Source organism: Bos javanicus, chromosome 12 (genome assembly GCF_032452875.1).
Source record: "Bos javanicus breed banteng chromosome 12, ARS-OSU_banteng_1.0, whole genome shotgun sequence".
Taxonomy (NCBI): Eukaryota; Metazoa; Chordata; class Mammalia; order Artiodactyla; family Bovidae; genus Bos; species Bos javanicus.
Genome location: NC_083879.1, coordinates 69,886,722 through 69,913,031, shown reverse-complemented (window position 1 = coordinate 69,913,031; position 26,310 = coordinate 69,886,722). Strand labels below are relative to the sequence as shown.

General features: G+C 39.2%; 1 protein-coding gene across 1 annotated transcript in view; it reads right to left on the bottom strand.

Annotated features, from left to right (window-relative positions):
- The window catches only part of LOC133258056 (ATP-binding cassette sub-family C member 4-like), a 296,999-nt gene that overhangs the window by 146,959 nt on the left and 123,730 nt on the right, over positions 1 to 26,310 (bottom strand). Inside the window, exons 10-11 of the mRNA XM_061434395.1 lie at positions 15,076 to 15,165; positions 9,768 to 9,959 (exon numbers count right to left, since the gene is read on the bottom strand). Of these exons, the coding sequence (XP_061290379.1) occupies positions 9,768 to 9,959; positions 15,076 to 15,165 (282 nt within the window). The remainder of the gene's footprint in view (positions 1 to 9,767; positions 9,960 to 15,075; positions 15,166 to 26,310) is intronic.

Sequence of the window (26,310 nt, the reverse complement as noted above, 5' to 3'; positions counted from 1 at the left end):
GAAGTGAGTCCACACTAGGGTGGGAGGGCTCTGCTCAGAGTGGGTGTGAGCAGATCTGGGAGGGGGGTGGCGCTTAGGCAGACCTGGAGAGGCTGCTCCTCACAGAGAGAGGGGCGGGTGCAGGGGCCACGGGGGAGATGCCCAAGGGGTTCAGGACAAGTAAGGACACAGGAGAGTGGAGCTGAGTAGGAATGAGGGGAGTGAGGGCAGAGACAGAGAAGGAGGAGCCTGGGGTCACTCCAATAAAGGAGGAGTGATGTGGTCTGATTTTTAAGAAATCAGTCCTGCACATTGTAGAAAACAGATGATAATGGGAGAAAGGTGAGGGCAGATACAAGCAAGGAGGCTACTGGAATAATCTACTGGTGAGAGATGACGGTGCCCAGGACCAGAGTGGGAGCAGCAGGAATGGAGAGACAGGGTCACACTCCAGACACAAATGGAAGGTGGAGTCTGGAAGACCTGCTGACGGGACAGGTGTGGGCTATAAGAGAAGAGGACTATGGTTTCTGGGGTGAGGAAGGGGAAGGACAGGGTCTCCATTTACTGAATTGGGGAAGATGGTAGATGTAGGTTTAGGAGACTTCCCTTGTGGACAAGCTGAGATGACCTCCCAGTGGTGTCACAGTGCAGCTGGACATGCAGGTGTGAAGGTCTGTGCTAGAGGCACAGGTGTGAGAGCTGGTGGCCCAGGCTGGTGAAGGCACAGGTCTTACTTTATCAAGGAGTAAATGTGTCTTAAACAAAACATTTTACTGATCTCAGCCTCAGCTTCCCACTCTCTCTGAAGAGATAATACCTGACCTGTGTCTTCCACAGTGATACTTAAGGCAAGTGGTAGACTGACAAGATCAGCACAAGAAATGGAAACAGAAAAAATAAGCATATGAAAAGATACTTGACAGAAATGTCATTCAGTTCAGTTCAGTTCAGTCAGTCAGTCATGTCTGATTCTTTGCAACCCCCTAAACCGCAGCACACCAGGCCTCCCTGTCCATCACCAACTCCCGGAGTCCACCCAAACCCATGTCCATTCAGTCGGTGATGCCATCCAGCTATCTCATCCTCTGCCATCCCTTTCTTCTCCTGCCCTCAATCTTTCCCAGCATCAGGGTCTTTTCCAATGAGTCAGCTCTTCGCATCAGGTGGCCAAAGTACTGGAGTTTCAGCTTCAAAATCAGTCCTTCAAATGAACATTCAGGACTGGTCCCCTTTAGGATGAACTGGTTGGATCTCCTTGCAGCCCAAGGGACTCTCAAGAGTCTTCTCCAACACCACAGTTCAAAAGCATCAATTCTTTGGTGCTCAGCTTTCTTCACAGTCCAACTCTCACATCCATACATGACCACAGGAAAAACCATAGCCTTGACTAGATGGACCTTTGTTGGCAAAGTAATGTCTCTGCTTTTGAATATGCTATCTAGGTTGGTCATAACTTTCCTTCCAAGGAGTAAGCGTCTTTTAATTTCATGGCTGCAATCACCATCTGCAGTGATTTTGGAGCCCCCAAAAATAAAGTCAGCCACTGTTTCCCCATCTATTTCCCATGAAGTGATGGGACCAGATGCCATGATCTTCGTTTTCTGAATTTTGAGCTTTAAGACAACTTTTTCAGTCTCCTCTTTCACTTTCATCAAGAGGCTCTTTAGTTCCTCTTCACTTTCGGCCATAAGGGTGGTGTCATCTGCATATCTGAAGTTATTGTTATTTCTCCTGGCAATCTTGATTCCAGCTTGTGCTTCTTCCAGCCCAGCGTTTCTCATGATGTACTCTGCATATAAGTTAAATAAGCAGGGTGACAATATACAGCCTTGACATACTCCCTTTCCTACTTGGAACCAGTTTGTTGTTCCATGTCCAGTTCTAACTGTTGCTTCCTGACCTGCATACAGATTTCTCAAGAGGCAGGTCAGATGGTCTGGTATTCCCATCTCTTTAAGAATTTTCCACAGTTTATTGTGATCCACACAGTCAAAGGCTTTAGGGAAATGTCATTAGGGAATTACAAATCAAAACAACAAGATACTACTATATACTTATTGCTGCTGCTGCTGCTGCTGCTGCTGCTAACTTGCTTCAGTCACGTCCAACTCTGTGCGACCCCATAGATGGTAGCTCACCAGGCTCCCCTGTCCCTGGGATTCTCCAGGCAAGAACACTGGAGTGGGCTGCCATTTCCTTCTCCAATGCATGAAAGTGAAAAGTGAAAGTGAAGTTGTTCAGTCATGTCCAACTCTTAGTGACCCCATGAACTGCAGCCTGCCAGGCTCCTCAGTCCATGGGATTTTTCCAGGCAAGAGTACTGGAGTGAAGTGCCATTGCCTTCTCCAATATACCTATTAGACTGGCTAAAATTCAAAACACTGAAAACACCAAATGTTGAAGAGGGTGTGGAGCAACAGGAACTATAATTCATTACTAATGAGATGTGAAATGGCACAGTAATTGTGGAAGATATTTTGGTACTTTTTTCACAAAGTTTAACATGGCCTTACTATATGATCTAGTAATCATTCTCCTAGATATTTGCCCATATGAACTGATAATTTATGTCCACATAGGAACCTGTACCTCAGTACTCACATCAATTTCTTTCATAATTTCCAAGAACTAGAAGCAACAAAAATGGCCTTCACTAGCTCCATTTAGAAACAAACTGAGGTGCAACCATACCGTGGGATATTATTTAGCAATAAAAATAAATGTGTTATCAGGCCATGAAAAGATATGGAGCAATATTAAGTGCATTTGACTAAATTAAAGAAGCCAGTCTGAAAATGCTTCATTTTGTATAATTCTAACTCTAAAACATTATGAAAAAGGCAAACTATAAATACATGAAAAAGATCAGTGATCACTAACGGTTTAGTGAGGAGGAAAGATAAAGACACAGAGCACAGATTTTTAGGGTAGTAAAACCTCTGTATGACACTATACTAGTGAAAGTATGACATTACATATTTGTCAAAGACCATAGAAATGTACAATTAAAAAAATGAACTTTAATGTAAAGTGTGGATTTTAGTTAATAATAATGTATTGGTTTTGGTTCATCTATTGTAACAAATGTACCACACTAATGCAGATGTTAATAGTGAAAACTGAGGGGAGGAGTAACCAGAAGACGGAGTGTATGGGAACTCTGCAGTGCCTGCTCAATTTTTCTATAAACCTAAAACTGCTATAAAATGAAGCATAAAAAAAAAAAAAGACAGAACAGTCTGGGCATGAGAAATCAAAAGGAAAGAAACAGTGTGCTCAAGGGACACCAAGAAAAACTGCTGGACTAAGTAGATTCTTGTCCATGGAAGCAGGAAAAACTCAAAGCTAAGAAGGATATGAAGTTTCTATTTGAGAATCTGGGAATCTATCAAAAGTTATAATTTAACATTATTTAAGAACTAAATAGACAAATCAGAGTACCTGGTGGGGGTGGGGGGAAGATAATAAGAACATCCCCAAATGACAAGATAACAACCAAAGTTTATGTTACACAGTATTATATTACAAATCTTAAATTGCCTGTAATTACCACTGGACAGATCCTGGCACAGACAAACAGAGTCTTGGGGAGTTTGTTATCTACTAGACCCGTCAGGCATCAATCTATGATACCCAGCAGTACTTTTCTGCAGATAAAGCCCTCTTTTGTCTCTACTTTAGCAAATTGGGCAGAAAGCAACTGGCACAGTAGGGTCTCCAGGATAAGAAGTTTTCTGATTTCCCTAAGTCTCACTTTCCTCTTCTACAGAATGTGCTGCAGAAACAAGAGTCACTAAACTCAATGATGCTGTGAGAATCAAAACACACATATGAACACCTTCCATATATAAAAAAAGGACACGAATGGATTGTAACTTGCTATTGGTGACTGAGACCTATTTTCACATCAAGCCAACATTGTTGGGACTCTGCTCATACTGTGGATCACAATATGCAAAGCATGTGACCAAAAGAAAAAGAAAGAGATTGTCTCCATCATAACCCTCTCTGACAGCCACAAAGACATACAGGCACATAGGTTCCCTGCTCATTCGGAGTGCATCCAATGAAAGGCAGCAATAGCTCTGTTGTGGAAATTCATTATTTCACCTTCTTTCTTTGTGGAGCTCAGAAATTATCATCCCCCCCAAAAAAAAAAAAAAGAAATTATCATCCCAATCTTTTTGGCTTTAATGAAAAACAACAGGCCATTTTAAGATAGGTTCCCAGCCTCATACACACACACTGTTTACTTGGCCTCTGTTTCACTGTTGACAGTCTTCGCAAACTGTTCCACTTAGCTTTTATGCTTTGATTTTATGTTGTTTTCATTTCTTTCTCAAAACAGCACCACATTGTAGCACAGCAATTTCAATCACACTCTAGAAAAGGCACCTGAATCCACTCCTCCATTTTGCACAGTCAGGGCATAAGAAACAAGCACTCTCTCTCCAGGTCTGGTGGGAGGACTTCGAGTACATTGTTGACTCTGACAGTTCAGTTCAGTTGCTCAGTCATGTCTGACTCTTTGCGACCCCGTGGACTGCAGTACGCCAGGCTTCCCTATCCATCACCAACTCCCAGAGCTTGCTCAAACTCATCTCCATTGAGTTGGTGATATCATCCAACCATCTCATCCCTCTGTCATCCCCTTCTCCTCCTGCCTTCAATCTTCCCCAGCATCCGGGTCTTTTCCAATGAGTCAGTTTTTTGCATCAGGTGGCCAAAGTACTGGAGTTTCAGCTTCAGCATCAGTCCTTCCAATTAATATTCAGGACTAATTTCCTTCAGGATTGACTAGTTTGATCTCCTTGCAGTCCAAGGGACTCTCAAGAGTCTTCTCCAACACCACAGTTTAAAAGCATCAATTCTTTAGTGTTCAGCTTTCTTTATGGTCCAACTCTCACATCCATATATGACTGCTGGAGAAACCATAACTTTGACTAGATGGACCTTTGTTGGCAAAGTAATGTCTCTGCTTTATAATATGCTATCTAGGTTGGTCATAGCTTTTCTTCCAGGGAGCAAGTGTCTTAATTTCATGGCTGCATTCACCATCTTCAGTTATTTTGGAGCCCAGAAAAATAAAGTCTCTCACTGTTTCCACTGTTTCCCCATCTATTTGCCATGAAGTGATGGGACCAGATGCCATGACATTCTTTTTTTGAATGTTGAGTTTTAAGCCAACTTCTTCACTGTCCTCTTTCACTTTTGTCAAGAGACTCTTTAGTTCCTCGGGGTTTTCTGCCATAAGGGTGATGTCATCTGCATATCGGAGGTTATTGATATTTTTCCCTTCAATCTTGACTCCAGCTTGTGCTTTATGCAGCCCAGTGTTTTGCAAGATATACTCTGCATATATGTTAAATAAACAGGGTGACAATATACAGCCTTGACATATTCCTTCCCCAATTTGGAACCAGTCTATAGTTAAATGTCCATTTCTAACTGTTGCTTCTTGACCTGCATACAGATTTCTCAGGAGGCAGTTAAGGTGGTCTGGTATTCTCATCTCTTGAAGAACTTTCCACAGTTTGTTGTGATCCACACAATCAAAGGCTTTGGTGTACTCAATAAAGCCAAAGGAGGTGTTTTTCTAGAAGTCTCTTGCTTTTTTGATGATCCAACTGATGTTGGCCATTTGATCTTTGGTTCCTCTACCTTTTCTAAATCAAGTTTGAACATCTGGAAGTTCACGGCTCACATACTGTTGAAGCCTGGCTTGAAGAATTTTGAGCGTTACTTTGCTAGCATGACAATTACTCTGACAATTATTCATGGACACACTACAGATAAGAAAAACATTTCACAAGATTTGAAGTAAAATCCAAGTCAGGTTAATTCCCAGCCACCATTTTCTGATTAGGTTAAAGGGAAAAGCCTGAGTTGAGCATATATTACAGTTCCTCCCACTGACAGGAAGGTGTTCTTATTCACGTTATTTTCCTCTAAGTTAAATTTAACCAATTCTCACTGAACAGCAGACACACAAACTAGGGGCAAACTATGAAATGGTGCTGCTGATTCTTGATGCCATCCATCCAGAAGAACATGAAGAGCCCTTCACTGATGGTGGAGACTTAGTGTAAAAACAACACACAGTAGACTGTTGAAACCAATAATGAGGCCCTGACAGAGGAAGGCTGGGTTCCAGAGTCAAACGGCAGACATCTTTCCTTTCTTACAGCTTTTCTTCCATTTGGGATTGCCCTTCCTCTCATGGCCTGTCAATATCTTGCCCATTTTTCCAGGCTCAGCGCAAACACACTCTCCCATGAACCCATCCTGGACTCATCTCTTCCTGCTGGTTTCCTAATTTTCTGTTTACATCTCTCATCTCCCATGAAGGACTGTCTTATTCTGGTCCATCATTTGTACACATGCACACGGTGTCTCTCAGCTCCTGGAGGGTAAGATCTGTGGTGGACCCCGATACTGTTTATCTCTAATCCTCACAACAAGCTGCACAGGAAGTACTGGCCCCACATCACAGATGAGGAAACTGAGACTAAGTGAGGTCACATCACTGCTCTGAGGAATGCCTTTACATAATGTACTATGTATAGGGCACCTACATAAATATAAACTTAAATAATGAAAGTTAAATATTCAAATATCTTCTTTCTTACATGTCATATTTTATGGATGTGTTTTACCAAAAACTGAGCTTATAATTAAGAGCTAATTTTTTTTCAAAATTATTCTAACATTTATAAAGTGCCTGTTATGTCCCTAGAAATCAGGTGCTTTAAAATCACTCCTGCATTTCATTCTCAAAACAACATTATGAGGTTGATAGTATTATTATCTCTATTTTACAGATGAAGAATCATGCACCTAGCAAATGGAGAAACAGACTCAATTCCTGAGCCTCTGACTCCTGGGCCTTGAAGTTCATGTCATCAGTCTGAATTGATGTTGCCACTGTGATTACTTCATTTCTCCCTATTTTATCATATTAATAGAAATGTTTTCAGCTCAATGAACTTAGATGTTTACTTCAATTAAATCTAGTATAATATATGATGTTGTAATTAACATATGTAATACAAGAAAATTTACTTTTTTCTGTTTTTTCTTCCAGGATTTGGGGGCAGTGGGGTTAGGGAAAACAGTGAGAAGAAATCTTTATTTATATGTATGTATATTTGTAGAGAAAAGGGCTATAATAGTAAAAATAGCTACCATTTACTGAAACACTGGCATGTTTGCATTCCACATGCATGACCTGTAGCATTTACAATAATCCCATCTCTCCCTGCATTCAATAAGAAAAGAAATTGAGATAAACACCCAGAGTTAATAACTCAGATTGTTTCTCTCCAAAAGCCAAGCCTTTTCTACTACACATACAGTTTCTGTAACTACAGGTCAAAATAGTTTTAGGACACACCTATTATCTACGAAAGTATTATCCCCATCCACTGATACAGGGATTCCAAAAAAGATAAGCAAAGAGTCTCATTAGGTGGTTCCCAGGTGCAAAAACCTTGCTGACCTCTTGCTAATCATTGTCACAGATGACACTTCAGAGCAGCAACAAAACCTCCTGGATACCCTCTGATCCAGAGTCCTTGTTTTGCTGCAGATACATCAGAGGTCCAGGCAGGTAACAGGACATGTCCAGAGTGACAGTGAGCAAGTGACAAAGCTGCGGTCAGGACACTGCTCTCCGATCCCTCCCTTCCTGCCAAGGAGGAAATGGACACAAGGGGCCCCAACTCCATGTCCCAACCACGCAGAAAACAGGAGAGTGGTCCGTGTCTTTAAACATCACACAACATACAGAAGAATCACTGTGCAGGCTGGTCCAGCAGGTCCCCTTCCCACCAGAGTCTGTGCTGCACACATGCCCTAGGCTGGATGAAGCCCCAGGACACTGCCTTCATTACTGGTCCAGTCACTCCATGTGGCTGCAGCAAACCATCGGCTCCCATAGAAAATACTGAATGGCAGCCACTGTCCTAGCACCTGCTCTTCTCCAGAGATGCTCAAGTGTGGGGGAAAAGATAAGGCTGAGCTTCCCAGAAAGGTGAGGTCATAAAAGAAATAGCCACACAGTGGCCTGGGTCTTTGGAGCCTGACCTGGACATCAAAAATTTAACTTGATTAAGGTAATTATTAACCTATTTCTTATGAAATGCCTGAAATCTATTCATTTCCCATCCCATTTTCATAAATCACCGAATTTTTTAATAAGTTGTTCCTTATAAACTTCCTCAATTGAAAGGCAGCACAGCACTGTGGAGTCTAGAGTCCTGCTGAAACAGCCCTGAACCTGAGCTGCCAGTGTTGAGGTGAGTCATTTCTTCTCACCAAGCCTCAGTTTTACCAACTATAAAACACCAAAGACACTGGTAAAAAGATTCATAACTCATATTTCTTTTTATGTGTGTACATGTGTGCACGTATGAATGATACACAGAAAACAGATTGCCGCATGGACTCAATAAATGAGAGATATTGTCTCACTGTCTTACATTTGCTTTCCCTCTTATTTTCTTACACAGTATGTATATCATTTAATAAAAATCTAGTTCATTACTGCTAATGACATCATTTTGCAAAAGCACAATCATCCATTAACAATAACCCAGGAGAAAGAAACAAGAGTTAAACAAACAATTCTGTTTGTCCACATCATCATATAATGGTACTCACCTGATACAATCCATGAAATTCAAGCCACTGTCCAAAAAAGATTACTATTTCCTCAGAAAGTGGGTCTGGAGCCTTCAAACCCATACCTTTGAAAGTCTGTCCCAGCCTTTTATTCACAGTATAAAAGAAGTCAGAGGTCCAGACTGCACTGAACAGACCCCAGGGGAAGCCCTTTAACATTGTTATTCACTGATTTTTCTAACCCAAGAGAGTAACATAGTATTTATCAGTATTTAAATTTTTCTTTCTTTTTGCCAAATTATATTCTCCTATCAGTTAAGTTTAGTTTTCATTATTCACTAATTTATATCCCAAAGTACAGTCAAACATTTTGTCTTGCCATTTCCTGTGAAACTCAGTGCCATTCCTGAAAACAACCTCTCCATAGTAAAAGATGCAGTATTAAAAAGAAATGTTACAGCATTCAATTTTCTTTAAAGAATAAGCTACAAGTCAAAAATGAAGTGGAGAGGGAAACCTAGAGACTGAAACAGAGCAAGAAAGCATCAACCAAATGCAATGGACAGACCCCATACAGAGTCTGATTTCAACAATGCTAAAAGAGATTTCTCAGTGATATGATTAACAACATGTAAACACAGACTAGAAGCTTGATGATATTCAAGAATTTTAGCTATTTTTCAGGTGACATAATGTGGTGATTTTTTTTCCCAAAGGCTATCCTATCTTGTAGAGAAAACTAATAATATGTTTACAGATGAACTAATCTGAGGTCTAGAATCTGCTTCAGAATACTCTGGGGTCGGGGTAGGGCTGGCAAAGGGCAGGAGTAGAGATGCAGCAAGACTGGCCACCAGCTGATCTTGGCTAAAGCTGGGGGTGGGTACATGAGGGTTAATTACACTACACTATTTCTGCAAATTTTTATAATCATTCATTAAAGAAAGAAATTTAAATGTGAATAAAACATTATAAAATTAAACAACCACCCACTACTTTCTAAAGGCATTCTGTAAGTGCTGCTATCACATTGGCATTGAAACAGCTGGGTTACATGTGTTTATTTACCCAAAAATCTTTCAAAATTTGAAACAAAATTTTAACAAACCCTGTAGTTTAAACCAACACTATCATTATTTGAAATTTGAGTATATGCAACTCACCTTTTCCAAAGCGCAAGCCTTTATCACTTTTATATATCGTTCCTCTTCATATTTCTTCCCAAATAAAATGTTACTCCTCACAGTTCCTGAGAACACCCAGGGCTGCTGAGAAACATATGCGATCCTCCCATGAACGCTGACCTTCCCCTGGCTTGGGGGCAGCTCCCCCAGCACAGCACCTAACAGTGAGGACTGAAACAGATGGAAACACACACACATGAACAGGCAGCACTCAGGATAGAACAAGACCTGTAGCACAGCAGACCCCACAGTCGTACTCCGTACACTATAAAACCCTTTCTTTTAGAACAGGATGAAGTAGAGCCCTTGCAATTGAGAAAAAAAAGAAAATAATCCTATTGGTCCATGGAAAACTAATGGTTGATAAGGAACATTAATATAATACTATAACAACCTAAACTGCTCACAGTTTCCCCCAAATGAAAAATTATACTCAGAAAAGACTAGCTAAGAATGTTCAGATCAGATCAGCGGCTCAGTCATGTCCGACTCTTTGCGACCCCATAAATCACAGCACGCCAGGCCTCCCTGTCCATCACCAACTCCCAGAGTTCACCCAGACTCATGTCCATTGAGTCAGTGATGCCATCCAGCCACCTCATCCTCCTTTGTCCTCTTCTCCTCTTGCCCCCAATCCCTCCCAGCATCAGAGTCTTTTCCAGTGAGCCAAATCTTTGCATGAGGTGGCCAAAGTACTGGAGTTTCAACTGTAGCATCATTCCTTCCAAAGAAATCCCAGGGCTGATCTCCTTCAGAATGTATGGGTTGGATCTCCTTGCAGTTCAAGGGACTCTCAAGAGTCTTCTCCAACACCACAGTTCAAAAGCATTAATTCTTCGGTGCTCAGCCGTCTTCACAGTCAACTCTCACATCCATACATGACCACAGGAAAAACCAAGCCTTGACTAGACGAATCTTTGTTGGCAAAGTAATGTCTCTGCTTTTGAGTATGCTATCTAGGTTGGTCATAACTTTCCTTCCAAGGAGTAAGCATCTTTTAATTTCATGGCTGCAGTCACCATCTGCAGTGATTTTGGAGCCCCAGAAAATAAAATCTGACACTGTTTCCACTGTTTCCCCATCTATTTCCCATGAAGTGATGGGACCAGATGCCATGATCTTCATTTTCTGAATGTTGAGCTTTAAGCCAACTTTTTCACTCTCCACTTTCACTTTCATCAAGAGGCTTTTTAGTTCCTCTTCACTTTCTGCCATAAGGGTGGTGTCATCTGCATATCTGAGGTTATTGATATTTCTCCCAGCAATCTTGATTCCAGCTTGTGTTTCTTCCAGTCCAGCATTTCTCATGATGTACTCTGCATATAAGTTAAATAAACAGGGTGACAATATACAGCCTTGACGTACTCCTTTTCCTATTTGGAACCAGTCTATTGTTCCATGTCCAGTTCTAACAGTTGCTTCCTGACCTGCATAGAGGTTTCTCAAGAGGCAGGTCAGGTGGTCTGTTATTCCCATCTCTTTCAGAATTTTCCACAGTTTATTGTGATCCACACAGTCAAAGGCTTTGGCATAGTCAATAATGTAGATAGCAGAGAAGCCCAGCAGAATGTGTATTTCATGTAACCAATGTTTAGTGTAGTTGTTTCTGCATTCAGGTATCCTTTACTTGACAAACACTTATTATTAAAAAGCTACATGTGAAGAATATATCCAAATATTATTATTAAAAGAACTGTGAAGTGAGTTGTGTCCAAAGAGCAAAAGTCCATCCTAGAGGAAATCATCACTCTCTTGTGTACACTTCTCACATCTAGATTTCCACATTTTGTTGTTTCAGACCAAGTACAGATGCTGGTTCCAAATAGGGAAAGGAGTACATCAAGGGTGTACATTGTAACCCTGCTTATCTAACTTAAATGCCATAGTGCATCATGAGAAATGCTGGACTGGATGATGCACAAGCTGGAATCAAGATTGCCAGGAGAAATAATCAATAACCTCAGATATGCAGATGACACCACCCTTATGGCAGAAAGTGAAGAAGAACTAAAGAACCTCTTGATGAAAGTGAAAGAGGAGAGTGAAAAAGTTGGCTTAAAATTCAACATTCAGAAAACTTAGATTATGGCATCTGGTCCCATCACTTTATGGCAAATAGATGGGGAAACAGTGAGAGACTACTTTTGGGGGCTCCAAAATCACTGCATATGGTGACTGCAGCCATGAAATTAAAAGACACTTGCTCCTTGGGAGAAAAGTTATGACAAACCTGACAGCTTATTAAAAAAGCAGAGACATTACTTTGCCAACAAAGGTCCATCCAGTCAAAGGTATGGTTTTTCCAGTAGTCATGTATGGATGTGAGAGTTGGACTATAAAGAAAGCTGAACGCCGAAGAATTGATGTTTTTGAACTGTGGTGTTGGAGAAGACTCTTGAGAGTCCCTTGGGCTGCAAGGAGATCCAATCAGTCCATCCAAAAGGAAATCAGTCCTGAATATTAATTGGAAGGGCTGATGTTGAAGCTGAAACTCCAATACTTTGGCCACCTGATGCGAAGAGCTAACTCTTTTGAAAAGACCCTGGTGCTAGGAAAGATTGAAGGCGGGAGGAGAAGGGGATGACAGAGGATGAGATGGTTGGATGGCATCACCAACTCAATGGATATGAGTTTGAGTAAACTCCGGGAGTTGGTGATGGACAGGAAGACCTGGCATGCTGCAGTCCATGGGGTCGCAAAGAGTCAGACACGACTGAGCGACTGAACTGAACTGAACTGACAGCTGCATATTTACTTCAAATCTTTAACAACACATAGATGTGGTATGTCTGTGTCCACATCACACTAAGCTGAAATAATCTGCCTGTGTATCTGTCTCACCCAGGAACCTGGTTGCCTCTGGAAGGCAGAGGCATCAGGGTCTTGCTCACATTCGAATCTCTAGCTCCAGCACATGGCTGCACCTTCACTACACATGCACTGATGGGACCAACTAAAGTCATGTAAGTAAATGCACAAAGCTTCCTGGAAGAGCCTTTGCAACCTCCAGACTTCCTAGAGGGGCCACTGTAATGTATACCCGTGGCGTATTCATGTTGATGTATGGCAAAACCAATACAATATTGTAAAGTAAAAAAAGAAAAAAGAAAAGGAAGTCCCCATGTCTCTGTCCATCCTGAACAGCTGTCACATAAATAATTTCCTTTAATGAGATGTCCAAATTCCCAACAAGCTGTTTTCAACTGTACAACATGAAGCACTAAGAAGGAAAACATAATGTGCGTTTATCCAGTTTTATGTGGCCATGATACCTTCTTGTAAAATAAAAGTTTCATGGAACACACCTAGAGAAATGCTGTTCTAGATACATCTAGTTAAAACTGTTTTCCTTATAGCAGCATGAAAAGTCAAAGAAAAGTCCTTCCCCAATAAGAAAACCACTGGTAGGACTTCCCTGCTGGTACAGTGATTAACACTCTGTGTTTCCACTGCAGGGTGCACGGTTTTGATCCCTGGTTGGGGAATTAAGATCCCACATACCTCACAGGTGCAACAGGAAAAAAAAAAAAAAAGAGGTAAACCAGAGGCAGACATTCTTGCAATGGATGCTAAAGGAAAGTTCTGTCTTCTTGCCAATAAAACTAGTAAAGATCTTTCTCAAAGGAAAAAAAAAAAAATTGTGTTACTAGCAACAAAAAGTCAGAAGGAAAAATTAAGGACATAATCCCAATCATCATTGTATCAAAAAGAATAAAATGCTTAGGGAAAAAATTATTTAAGGAGACAAAAGACCAAAATGAAGAAAACTGTAAGACACTGATGAAAGAAATCAAAGATGACATGAACAGATACACTGTGTTCTTGGACTGTAGGAATCAATATTGTGAAAATGACTATAGTACCCAAAGCAATGTAGATTCAATGCAATCCCTGTCAAATTACCCATAGCATTTTTCACAGAACTAGAACAAAAATTTTTACAATTTGTTTAGAAACACAAAAGATCCTAAATAGCCAAGGTAATCTTGAGAAGAAAAGGAAAAAAACAGAGCTGGAAGAATCAAACTCTCTGACTTCAGACTATACTACAAAGCTATAGTAATCAAGACAGTATGGTGCTGGCACAAAAAAAAAAAAAAAAAAAAAAACACAGAAATACAGATCAATGGAACAGTATGGTAAGCCCAGAGATAAACCCATGCACCTATGAACACCTTATCTTTGACAAAGGAGGCAAGAATATACACTGGAGAACAGATAGCCTCTTCAATAAGTGGTGCTGAGAAAACTGGACAGCTACACGTAAAATAATGAAATTAGAACACTTCCTAACATCATATTGTTCTTGTTTTAGGAAGGACACCTGGGTTTGATCCTCTGGAGGACAGCATGGCAACCCACTCCAGTATTCCTGTTGGAGAATCCCCATGGACAAAGGAGCCTGGCAGACTACAGTCCATGGGGTAGCAAAGAGTTGGACACAACTGAGTGACTAAGCACAGCTCAGCACAGAAAGCTGCTTATATAGCACAGGGAGTCCAACTCAGTGCTCTGTGATGACCTAAAAGGGTGGGATGGGGGGAGGGTGAGAGGGAAGCTCAAGAGGGAGGGGATATATATATATATATATATATATATATATATATATACACACACACATACTCACAGCTGAGTCAAGTTGTTGTACAGGAGAAACTAACACAACATTGTGAAGCAATTATGTTCCAAATGAAAAAATAAATTTAAAAAAAATGACTATGGATGACTTATTAAAACAATGTAAACCTAGGACAATAGAATAGCATTTTTAATGAGCCAAAAGACAGGGACTATAATCATCATGGAGATTTCACAAGTGTGACAATTAACAAAAACTTCTCAAGAGAGTAAATCTTTATAGATCCCTCTGTGGAATGAACTTATACTTTGGCTCAGAAGGTTCCTGGGTCCTCCAATGACTGTCCAGGACTCCTGTGCCCATGATAAAACTATGCCAGGCCTCTCCACGCTCTTCTCAGCAAGTTTCGTGGCAATCACTGTAATCCTTACCAAATATCTCTTATATGACATTATAAATTATAAGGAATTAATACACTGTGTACATGTAAAACTTTCTGAGAATCAAGATGGATGTGTGGGACCAAAACTGAGGCAATGCAGAAGTGGATTTCACTGCAATTATTTTACTATTATTCAATTCTAATAAACTATCCTGTTTAAAAAAACAAAAACAAAAAACATTGTACACACAGCTTTGGGCTCAACTCTGAGAATTTAATAGGGACTGTGGTGTTGCATCAAGCTGCCGAAAGGCACCACAACTTACCTTTCCTGCTCCCACATGTCCGATCACAGCTAACAGTTGACCAGGTCTGACAGTAAAGGAAAGGCCTTGTAGGGTTGGGGTTCTTGATTCCTGCAAATTAAAGTTTATAAAAACATACCCATTTCAATAAAGTAAAGCCAAATGCTACAGAAAATGGAGAAAATAATATAATACTCATTGATATGCAAATTAACCCACATTTTCTCCTGCCTATTTTAAGACATCCTGTCCTGGAGGCCTTTTCATCCAATCATATCTCTTCGGGAGTTTGAAGAAGCTTTAGTTGCCTTTAGGTAGGCTCCTTCTTTTACCAGATTCCCACACTGACATGACTTTAGACACCCACAGATTTTAAGTAGGTGAAATGACAAGGCATCTGCATGAAGTGAAAACTTCATGATGCATATTAACTTATTAAAATAATATACTTTATAAAGTGTCAGTATGTGAACTTTTTTAATCATTTATAAGTTTTCACTATTACCCTTGGCTATATCTCATTTATCTCTACAAGGGAGCAGCATAGGTATATGGCAGACCTGGCCCTTCAAATAATTTGAATCTCCACTAATCTCTCCATTTTCACTTGATAAAGAATCTCAGTAATGCTCAGCAAGCAAAGGAGCACTTTATATAAAGAAGTCATTCTCAATATGGGTTGGCCAAAAAGTCTGTGCAGTTTTTTTCTGTAAGATGGCTCTAATAGCACTAAGTTGTCTTTAACTTTATTCAAAACAATGTTGTTAAGATTATATTATGACAGGGGGAGGAGCTAAGATGGCAGAGGAGTAGGACGGGGAGAACACTTTCTCCCCCACAAATTCATCAAAAGAACATTTAAACACCGAGTAAATTCCACAAAACAACTTCTGAATGCCGGCAGAGGACATCAGGCACCCAGAAAAGCAGCCTAAGTCTTTGAAAGGAGGTAGGAAAAAATATAAAAGACAAAAAAAGAGACAAAAGAGGGAGGGACGGAGTTCCGTTCTGAGAAGGGAGTCTTAAAAAGAGAGAAGTTTCCAAATACCAGGAAACATTCTCACTGCTGAATCTGTGCCAAGCCTTGGAAGCACAAAGGGCAACATAACAGGGAGGAAAAATAAATAAACAATTAAAACCCGCAGATTGTGAGCCCTATGGTAACTCCCCCAGCGGAGAAGCAGTGCAGACACCTGCACATGCCACTAGCAAGCGGGGGCTGGGCAGGGAGGCGCGGAGTGGGCTGCATCGCTTAGAGTAAGGATCTGGCCTGAATACCCCGAGCGCTATCTGAGCGAACTAACTTGGGCTAGCAAACCAGACTGTGGGATATCTACCATGCGAAAAGCCAACCCTAACCTAAGACACCACCAGGCCTGCGCACAGAACAAAGGACTGAACAGAGATAGCCTGCTGCAGACCATCCCCCTCCGGTGACAGGCAGCCAGAGCTGGAAGGGGGCAATCACAGCCCCAGACAGACATTATCTATAAAACTGTAAGCAGGCTTTTTTGCCAACTAAAACTTCTTGGGGGTCTGGACGGTCAACATCCGCCTGAGAAGGTGCGCCAGTTGTACACCTAGATAACCAAGCAGCAGGGAGGCAATAAGTCGCAGCAATCGAGCTCGCCAAACACCTCATCACCTGAGCTGCTCGGATCTGGGAAGAGCACAAAACACAGGCCCAACCGAGTCTGTGCCTCTGAGGACTACCTGAGTGCCTGAACCTGAGCGGCTTTGACCCGGGAGGTGCAAGCAACCCAGGGCCAGCCACAGATGGTTCCCGGCAGACCAACCTAGAGCCTGAGCAGTGTGGGCAGGGAGGCTACACGCACCGTGAGCAGGGGCAGAAGCAGTGTGGCTGAGGCACTGTGAGCACACGCCAGTGTTATTTGTTTGCAGCATCCCTCCCTCCCCACAGCGCGACTGAACAAGTGAGCCTAAAAAAAAAAAGTGTCCACCACCATCCCCTTTGTGTAAGGGCGGAAATCAGACACTGAAGAGACCAGCAAACAGAAGAATCTATAACAGAGGTAACCGCCTTGGAAGCTACAGGCAATAGATTAAAACCCCGTGGTTAGTACTGATTACATAGGAAGGGGCCTATAGATCTTGAGAAATATAAGTCAGACCAAGGAACTAGCCGAAAATGAACTGACCCCACAATACCCACAACAAAACCAGAGAAAGTCCTAGATATATTTTTACTATTTTTATGATCATTCTTTCTTTCTTTAATTTTTTAAAAAATTTTAAGTCCTTTATTATTCCTTTAATTTTCACTTTTATAACCTAATATTACTTTGCAAAAAAAAAATATCCTATTTTTTTAAAGCAAACTTCATATATATATTTTTTATAATTTTTGTGACCTTGTCTTTTTTTTTCTTCTTTTCTTTAACACTGTATTTTTGAAATTCCAATCTCTACTCTAGATTTTTAATTTTAGCTTTTTGGTATTTGTTATCAATTTTGTACCTATATTTTTTTATATAATTTTTGTGACTTTTTTTTCTACCTCTCTTTATTTCTCTTCTTCTTTTATATAACACGGTATATCTGAAATTCCAAAGTCTACTCTAGGTTTTTAATTTATGCTTTTTGGTATTTGTTATCAATTTTGTACCTATATTTTCTTTATAATTTTTGCGACTATGTTTGTTTTTTGTTTGGTTTTTTTCTCTATTTCTTTTTCTTCTTCTTTTTTTTAACACTGTATTTTTGAAATTCCAAACTCTAGATTTTTAACTTTTGCTTTTCGGTATTTTTTTTATCAATTTTGTACCTATATTTTCTTTATAATTTTTGTGACTTTGTTTGTTTTTGTTTTTGTTTTCTCTCTTTCTTTTCCTTCTTATTTTCTTTAACATTGTATTTTTGAAATTCCAAACTCTACTCTAGATTTTTAATTTTTGCTTTTATGTATTTGTTACCAATTTTGTACCTTTAAGAACCCAATCTTCAGGATCCATTTTTCACTGGGGAGCGAGATTACTGGCTTGACTGCTCTCTCTCCCTCTGGACTTTCCTTTTTCTCCACCAGGTCGCCTGTGTCTCCTCCCTAACCCCTCTCTACTCTATCCAACTCTGTGAATTTCTGTGTGTTCCAGAGGGTGGAGAACACTTAGGGAACTGATTCCTGGCTGGATCTGTCTCCCTCCTTTTCATTCCCCCTTTTATCCTCCTGGCCACCTCTGTCTCCTTCCTCCTTCTTCTCTTCTCTGTATAACTCCATGAACATCTCTGAGTGGTCCAGTTGTGGAGTGCACATAAGGAAGTGATTACTGGCTAGCCCACTCTCTCCTCTATTGATTCCACCTCATCTCATTCGGGTCACCTCTAACTCCTTCCTCCCTCTTCTCTTCTCCACATAACGCTGTGAACCTCTCTGGGAGACCCCCACGGTGGAGAAACTTTTCATCTTTAACCTAGATGTTTTATCAATGGTGCTGTATAGAAGGAGAAGTTTTGAAACTACTGTAAAAATAAGACTGATAACTGGAAGCAGGAGGCTTAAGTCCAAACCCTGACTCCAGGGAACTCCTGACTCCAGGGATCATTAATTGACAGGAGCTCATCAAACGCCTCCATACCTACACTGAAACCAAGAACCACACAAGGGCCAAAAAGTTCCAGGGCAAGACATTCCAAGCAAATTCTCCAGCAACACAGGAACACAGCCCTGAGCTCCAATATACAGGCTGCCCAATGTCACCCGAAAACCATAGACATCTCATAACTCATTACTGGACACTTCATTGCACTTCAGAGAGAAGAAATCCAACTCCACCCACCAGAACACCGACACAAGCTTCCTTAACAAAGAAACCTTGACAAGCCACCTGTACAAACCCACACACAGAGAGGAAACTCCACAATAAAGAGAACTCCACAAATTGCCAGAATACAGAAAGGACACCCCAAACTCAGCAATTTAAACAAGATGAAGAGACAGAGGAATACCCAGCAGATAAAGGAACAGGATAAATGCCCACCAAACCAAACAAAAAAGGAAGAGATAGGGAATCTACCTGATGAAGAATTCCGAATAATGATAGTGAAATTGATCCAAAATCTTGAAATCAAAATGGAATCACAGATAAATAGCCTGGAGACAAGGATTGAGAACATGCAAGAAAGGTTTAACAAGGACCTAGAAGAAATGAAAAAGAGTCAATATATAATGAATAATGCAATAAATGAAATCAAAAACACTCTGGAGGTAACAAATAGTAGAATAACAGAGGCAGAAGATAGGATTAGTGAATTAGAAGATAGAATGGTAGAAATAAATGAGTCAAAAAGGAAAAAAGAAAAACAAATTAAAAGAAATGAGGACAATCTCAGAGACCTCCAGGACAATATTAAATGCTACAACATTCAAATCATAGGGGTCCCAGAAGAAGAAGACAAAAAGAAAGACCATGAGAAAATACTTGAGGAGATAATACTTGAAAACTTCCCTAAAATGCGGAAGGAAAAATCATTCAAGTCCAAGAAACCCAGAGAGTCCCAAACAAGATAAACCCAAGGCAAAACACCCCAAGACACATATTCATCAAATTAACAAAGATCAAACACAAAGAACAAATATTAAAAGCAGCAAGGGAAAAACAACACACAAGGGAATTCCCATAGGATAACAGCTGATCTTTCAATAGAAACTCTCCAAGCCAGAAAGGAATGGCAAGACATACTTAAAGTGATGAAAGAAAATAACCTACAGCCCAGATTATTGTACCCAGCAAGGATCTCATTCAAATATGAAGGAGAAATCAAAAGCTTTACAGACAAGCAAAAGCTGAGAGAATTCAGCACCACCAAACCAGCTCTCCAACAAATACTAAAGGATATTCTCTAGACAGGAAACACAAAAACGGTGTATAAATTCAAACCCAAAACAATAAAGTAAGTGGCAATGGGATCATACTTATCAATAATTACCTTAAATGTAAATGGGTTAAATGCCCGAACCAAAAGACAAAGACTGGCTGAATGGATACAAAAACAAGACCCCTATATATGTTGTCTACAAGACACCCACCTCAAAACAGGGGACACATACAGACTGAAAGTGAAGGGCTGGAAAAAGATTTTCCATGCAAATAGGGACCAAAAGAAAGCAGGAGTAGCAATACTTATATCAGATAAAATAGACTTTCAAACAAAGGCTGTGAAAAGAGACAAAGATGATCATGACATAATGATCAAAGAATCAATCCAAGAAGAAGATATAACAATTATAAATATATATGCACCCAACACGGGAGCACCACAATATGTAAGACAAATGCTAACAAGTATGAAAGGAGAAATTAACAATAACACAATAATAGTGGGAGACTTTAATACCCCACTCACACCTATGGATAGATCAACTAAACAGAAAATTAACAAGGAAACACAAACTTTAAACGTTACAATAGACCAGTTAGACCTAATTGATATCTATAGGACATTTCACCCCAAAACAATAAATTTCACCTTTTTCTCAAGTGCACATGGAAGCTTCTCCAGGATAGATCACATCCTGGGCCATAAATCTAGCCTTTGTAAATTCAAAAAAAATTGAAATCATTCCAAGCATCTTTTCTGACTACAATGCAGTAAGATTAGGTCTCAATTACAGGAGAAAAACTATTAAAAATTCCAACATATGTAGGCTGAACAACATGCTGCTTAATAACCAACAAATCACAGAAGAAATCAAAAAAGAAATCAAAATATGCATAGAAATGAACGAAAATGAAAACACAACAACCCAAAACCTGTGGGACACTGTAAAAGCAGTCCTAGGGGGAAAGTTCATAGCAATACAGGCATACTTCAGGAAACAAGAAAAAGTCCAAATAAATAACCTAACTCTACACCTAAAGCAACTAGAAAAGGAAGAAATGAAGAAACCCAGGGTTGGTAGAAGGAAAGAAACCTTAAAAATTAGGGCAGAAATAAATGCAAAAGAAACAAAGAGACCATAGCAAAAATCAACAAAGCTAAAAGCTGGTTCTTTGAAAGGATAAATAAAATTGACAAACCATTAGCCAGACTCATCAAGAAACAAAGGGAGAAAAATCAAATCAATAAAATTAGAAATGAAAATGGAGAGATCACAACAGACAACACAGAAATACAAAGGATCATAAGAGACTACTATCAAGAATTATATGCCATAAAATGGACAACGTGGAAGAAATGGACAAATTCTTAGAAAAGTACAACTTTCCCAAACTGGACCAAGAAGAAATAGAAAATTTTAACAGACCCATCACAAGCACGGAAATTGAAACTGTAATCAAAAATCTTCCAGCAAACAAAAGCCCAGGTCCAGACAGCTTAACAGCTGAATTTTACCAAAAATTTAGGAAGAGCTAACACCTATCCTGCTCAAACTCTTCCAGAAAATTGCAGAGGAAGGTAAACTTCCAAACTCATTCTATGAGGCCACCATCACCGTAATACCAAAACCTGACAAAGATGCCACAAAAAAAGAAAACTACAGGCCAATATCACTGATGAACATAGATGCAAAAATCCTTAACAAAATTCTAGCAATCAGAATCCAACAACACATTAAAAAGATCATACACCATGACCAAGTGGGCTTTATCCCAGGGATGCAAGGATTCTTCAATATCCACAAATCAATCAATGTAATATACCACATTAACAAATTGAAAAATAAAAACCATATGATTACCTCAATAGATGCAAAGAAAACCTTTGACAAAATTGAACATCCATTTATGATAAAAACTCTCCAGAAAGCAGGAATAGAAGGAACATACCTCAATATAATAAAAGCTATATATGACAAACCCACAGCAAACATTATCCTCAATGGTGAAAAATTGAAAGCATTTCCTCTAAAGTCAGGAACAAGACAAGGGTGCCACTTTCACCATTACTATTCAACATAGTTTTGGAAGTTTGGGGCACAGCAATCAGAGCAGAAAAAGAAATAAAAGGAATCCAAATTGGAAAAGAAGAAGTCAAACTCTCACTGTTTGCAGATGACATGATCCTCTACATAGAAAACCCTAAAGACTCTACCAGAAAATTACTAGAGCTAATCAATGATAGTAAAGTTGCAGAATATAAAATCAGCACACAGAAATCCCTTGCATTCCTATACAATAATAATGAGAAAACAGAAAGAGAAATTAAGGAAACAATTCCATTCAACATTGCAATGGAAAGAATAAAATACTTAGGAATATATCTACCTAAAGAAACTAAAGACCTATGTATAGAAAACTATAAAACACTGGTGAAAGAAATCAAAGAGGACACTAAGAGATGGGGAAATATACCATGTTCATGGACTGCAAGAATCAATATAGTGAAATTGAGTATACTACCCAAAGCAATTTATAGATTCAATGCAATCCCTATCAAGCTACCAACGGTATTCTTCACAGAGCTAGAACAAATAATTTCACCATTTGTATGGAAATACAAAAAACCTCGAATAGCCAAAGCTATCTTGAGAAAGAAGAATGGAACTGGAGGAATCAACCTACCTGACTTCAGGCTCTACTACAAAGCCACAGTCATCAAGACAGTATGGTACTGGCACAAAGACAGAAACATAGATCAATGGAACAAAATAGAAAGCCCAGAGATAAATCCACACACCTATGGACACCTTATCTTTGACAAAGGAGGCAAGAATATACAATGGATTAAAGACAATCTCTTTAACAAGTGGTGCTGGGAAAACTGGTCAACCACTTGTAAAAGAATGAAATTAGAACACTTTCTAACACCATACACAAAAATAAACTCAAAATGGATTAAAGATCTCAACATAAGACCAGAAACTATAAAACTCCTAGAGGAGAACATAGGCAAAACACTCTCCGACATACATCACAGCAGGATCCTCTATGACCCACCTCCCAGAATATCGGAAATAAAAACAAAAATAAACAAATGGGACCTAGTTAACCTTAAAAGCTTCTGCACATCAAAGGAAACTATCAGCAAGGTGAAAAGACAGCCTTCAGAATGGGAGAAAACAATAGCAAATGAAGCAACTGACAAACAACTAATCTCAAAAATATACAAGCAACTCCTACAGCTCAACTCCAGAAAAATAAATGACCCAATCAAAAAATGGGCTAAAGAACTAAATAGACATTTCTCCAAAGAAGACATACAGATGGCTAACAAACACATGAAAAGATGCTCAACATCACTCATTATCAGAGAAATGCAAATCAAGACCACTATGAGGTACCATTTCACACCAGTCAGAATGGCTGCGATCCAAAAGTCTACAAGCAATAACTGCTGGAGAGGGTGTGGAGGAAAGGGAACCCTCTTACACTGTTGGTGGGAATGCAAACTAGTACAGCCACTATGGAGAACAGTGTGGAGATTCCTTAAAAAACTGGAAATAGAACTGCCTTATGATCCAGCAATCCCACTGCTGGGTATACACACTGAGGAAACCAGAAGGGAAAGAGACACGTGTACGCCAATGTTCATCGCAGCACTGTTTATAATAGCCAGGACATGGAAGCAACCTAGATGTCCATCAGCAGATGAATGGATAAGAAAGCTGTGGTACATATACACAATGGAGTATGACTCAGCCATTAAAAAGAATACATTTGAATCAGTTCTAATGAGGTCGATGAAACTGGAGCCTATTATACAGAGCGAAGTAAGCCAGAAGGAAAAACACCAATACAGTATACTAACGCATATATATGGAATTTAGAAAGATGGTAACAATAACCCTGTATACAAGACAGCAAAAGAGACACAGATGTCTAGAACAGTCTTTTGGACTCTGTGGGAGAGGGAGTGGGTGGGATGATTTGGGAGAATGGCATTGAAATACGTATAATATCATATATGAAACGAGTCACCAGTCCAGGTTCAATGCACGATACTGGATGCTTGGGGCTGGTGCACTGGGATGACCCAGAGGAATCGTATGGGGAGGGAGGAGGGAGGAGGGTTCAGGATGGAGAACACATGTATACCTGTGGTGGATTCATTTTGATACTTGGCAAAACCAATACAATATTGTAAAGTTTAAAAATAAAATAAAATCAAAAAGAAAAAAAAAAAGAATAATTCCAAAAAAAAAAAGATTGTATTATGACAGCTGTCATATCAGTATGCATTTTAAAAAACTTCAAAATCGGTGAATTTTTGTGTAGCCATTTAATATTAAAATAAAAGCAATATTTTGGCACATTATTTACTATTTCTCTTTCTTTTTTTTTTTTTTTTTTTTGCTTTACTATTTCAAGAGAGGTAAAAATGCAACTGAAATGCAGAAAAAGATTTGTGCAGTGTATGGAGAATGTGCTATGACTGATCAAATGTGTCAAAAGTGGCTTGCAAAGTTTTGTGCTGGATATTTCTTATTGGATTATGCTGTACTGTTAGGTATGCCAGTTGAAGTTGATAGAAATCACATCAAGACATTGAGAACAAACAATGCTATACCATGCAGGAGACAGCTGACATACTCAAAATATTCAAATATTTCATTCAAAGTATTGAATGGAAATCATTTGCACCAGCTTGGTTATGTTAATCACTTTGATATTTGAGTTTCATAGAAGTTAAGCAAAAAACCCTTCTTGACCATATTTCTGCAGGCAGTTCTCCACTTAAACGTAACAGAAACGTTCCATTTTAAAACTAATTGTCACAGGTGATGAAAAATGGATACTATACAATATTGTGGCATAGAATAGATTGCAGGCAAGTGAAATACACCACCACCAACCACACCAAAAGCCAATCTTCATCCAAAGAAGGTGATGTTGTGTATATGGTAGGATTGCAATGGAATCCTCTATTATGAGCTCCTTCAGGAAAACCAAATGATTAATTCCAATAAATACTTCTCCCATTAGACCAACCAAAAGCAGCTCTCTATGAAAAGCATCCAGAATTAGTCAACAGAAAATGCATAATCTTCCATCAGGGTAATGTAATATCGCATGTTTCTTTGATGACCAGGCAAAAAACTGTTACAGATTGGCTGGGAAGTTCTGACTGATCCCCCATACTCACCAGACATTGTACTTTTGGACTTCCATTTATTTCAGTCTTTACAAAGTCCTCTTAATGGAAAAAATTCAATTACCTGGAAAACTGTAAAAGGTATCTGGAACAGTTCTTTGCTCAAAAAGATAAAATATTTTGAAAAGATGGAATTATGCAGTTGCCTGGAAAATGGCAGAAGGTAGTGGAATAAAACAGTGAGTATGTTGTTCAATCAAGTTCTTGGTGACAATCAACCAGAGCAACAAGAACTCTGAGAGAGGGCTCCAGGAAAAGTTATATCAGGAAGATTACCCATGCCCTTCAGCCACATGGCAAACAGTTCTGACAAGCAGCTGATTGAGGAAAGAAGAATTATTGATGGTTTTATATATATAAACTAATCCAATGAAAAATGGATAAATTTCAGAAGGGTAGGAGGAGCTTTCATGAAAAAAAAAAATGTAATCACTACACACTACTTTTCCTAGCAGTTAATAATATTTACATGGTCATAAATAGCAAATAAAAATTTAACCCAAAATTGTGAAAAGCTGGAAAGTTCTTGGTGAAAATTAAAACTGTGTCTTTTATTTTTACTTAAAAACCAAAGAAACTTTTTAGCCAACCATAAAAAAACTCCTGTAAAAGGCAGTCAAGGCTCTAATCTCACTAGAGCTCTAACTTAACACCAAAACCAACAAAAACAAAAAAGGAAATAGATGTAAAGTATGACATCATAAGTTACAGTGATACCCCTAAATTTTACATCTATTACATGCATAACCTGCCCTCACTAAACAGGGAAAACAAAGTACTTCTGCTAAAAAAAAAAAAAAAAAAAAAAAAGATGTGCTGTTGCATGCACAATCCAACACAAGAGCAAATGACAGAGTACTCATCATGCCATTCACAAGTTGTATTTCTGAGTAATCTGTAAGTTCTAAGGTAAAGAGATTTAAGAGTATATATATATTTACATATACTAAGCATTAAGAAAACTTCTCAGTAACTGCTAGTTTTTGTTTCTCTTAAGAGAGTGATCACATGTGATTAGCAAAATGCCTGAAAGACTAAAGGAACAGGATCTAGATTAAAAGTTTGGAAAATCTTCTAAGTGAAAAATTCCTCTGGAAATAATTGAACTGATAATGTAACAGTCACTTGCTAAAACAAGAATTAATTTAATCATCAAATTATGCTGTATTTTATAGGTATTAAAAACAGTATCAAGAAAAATAGTGT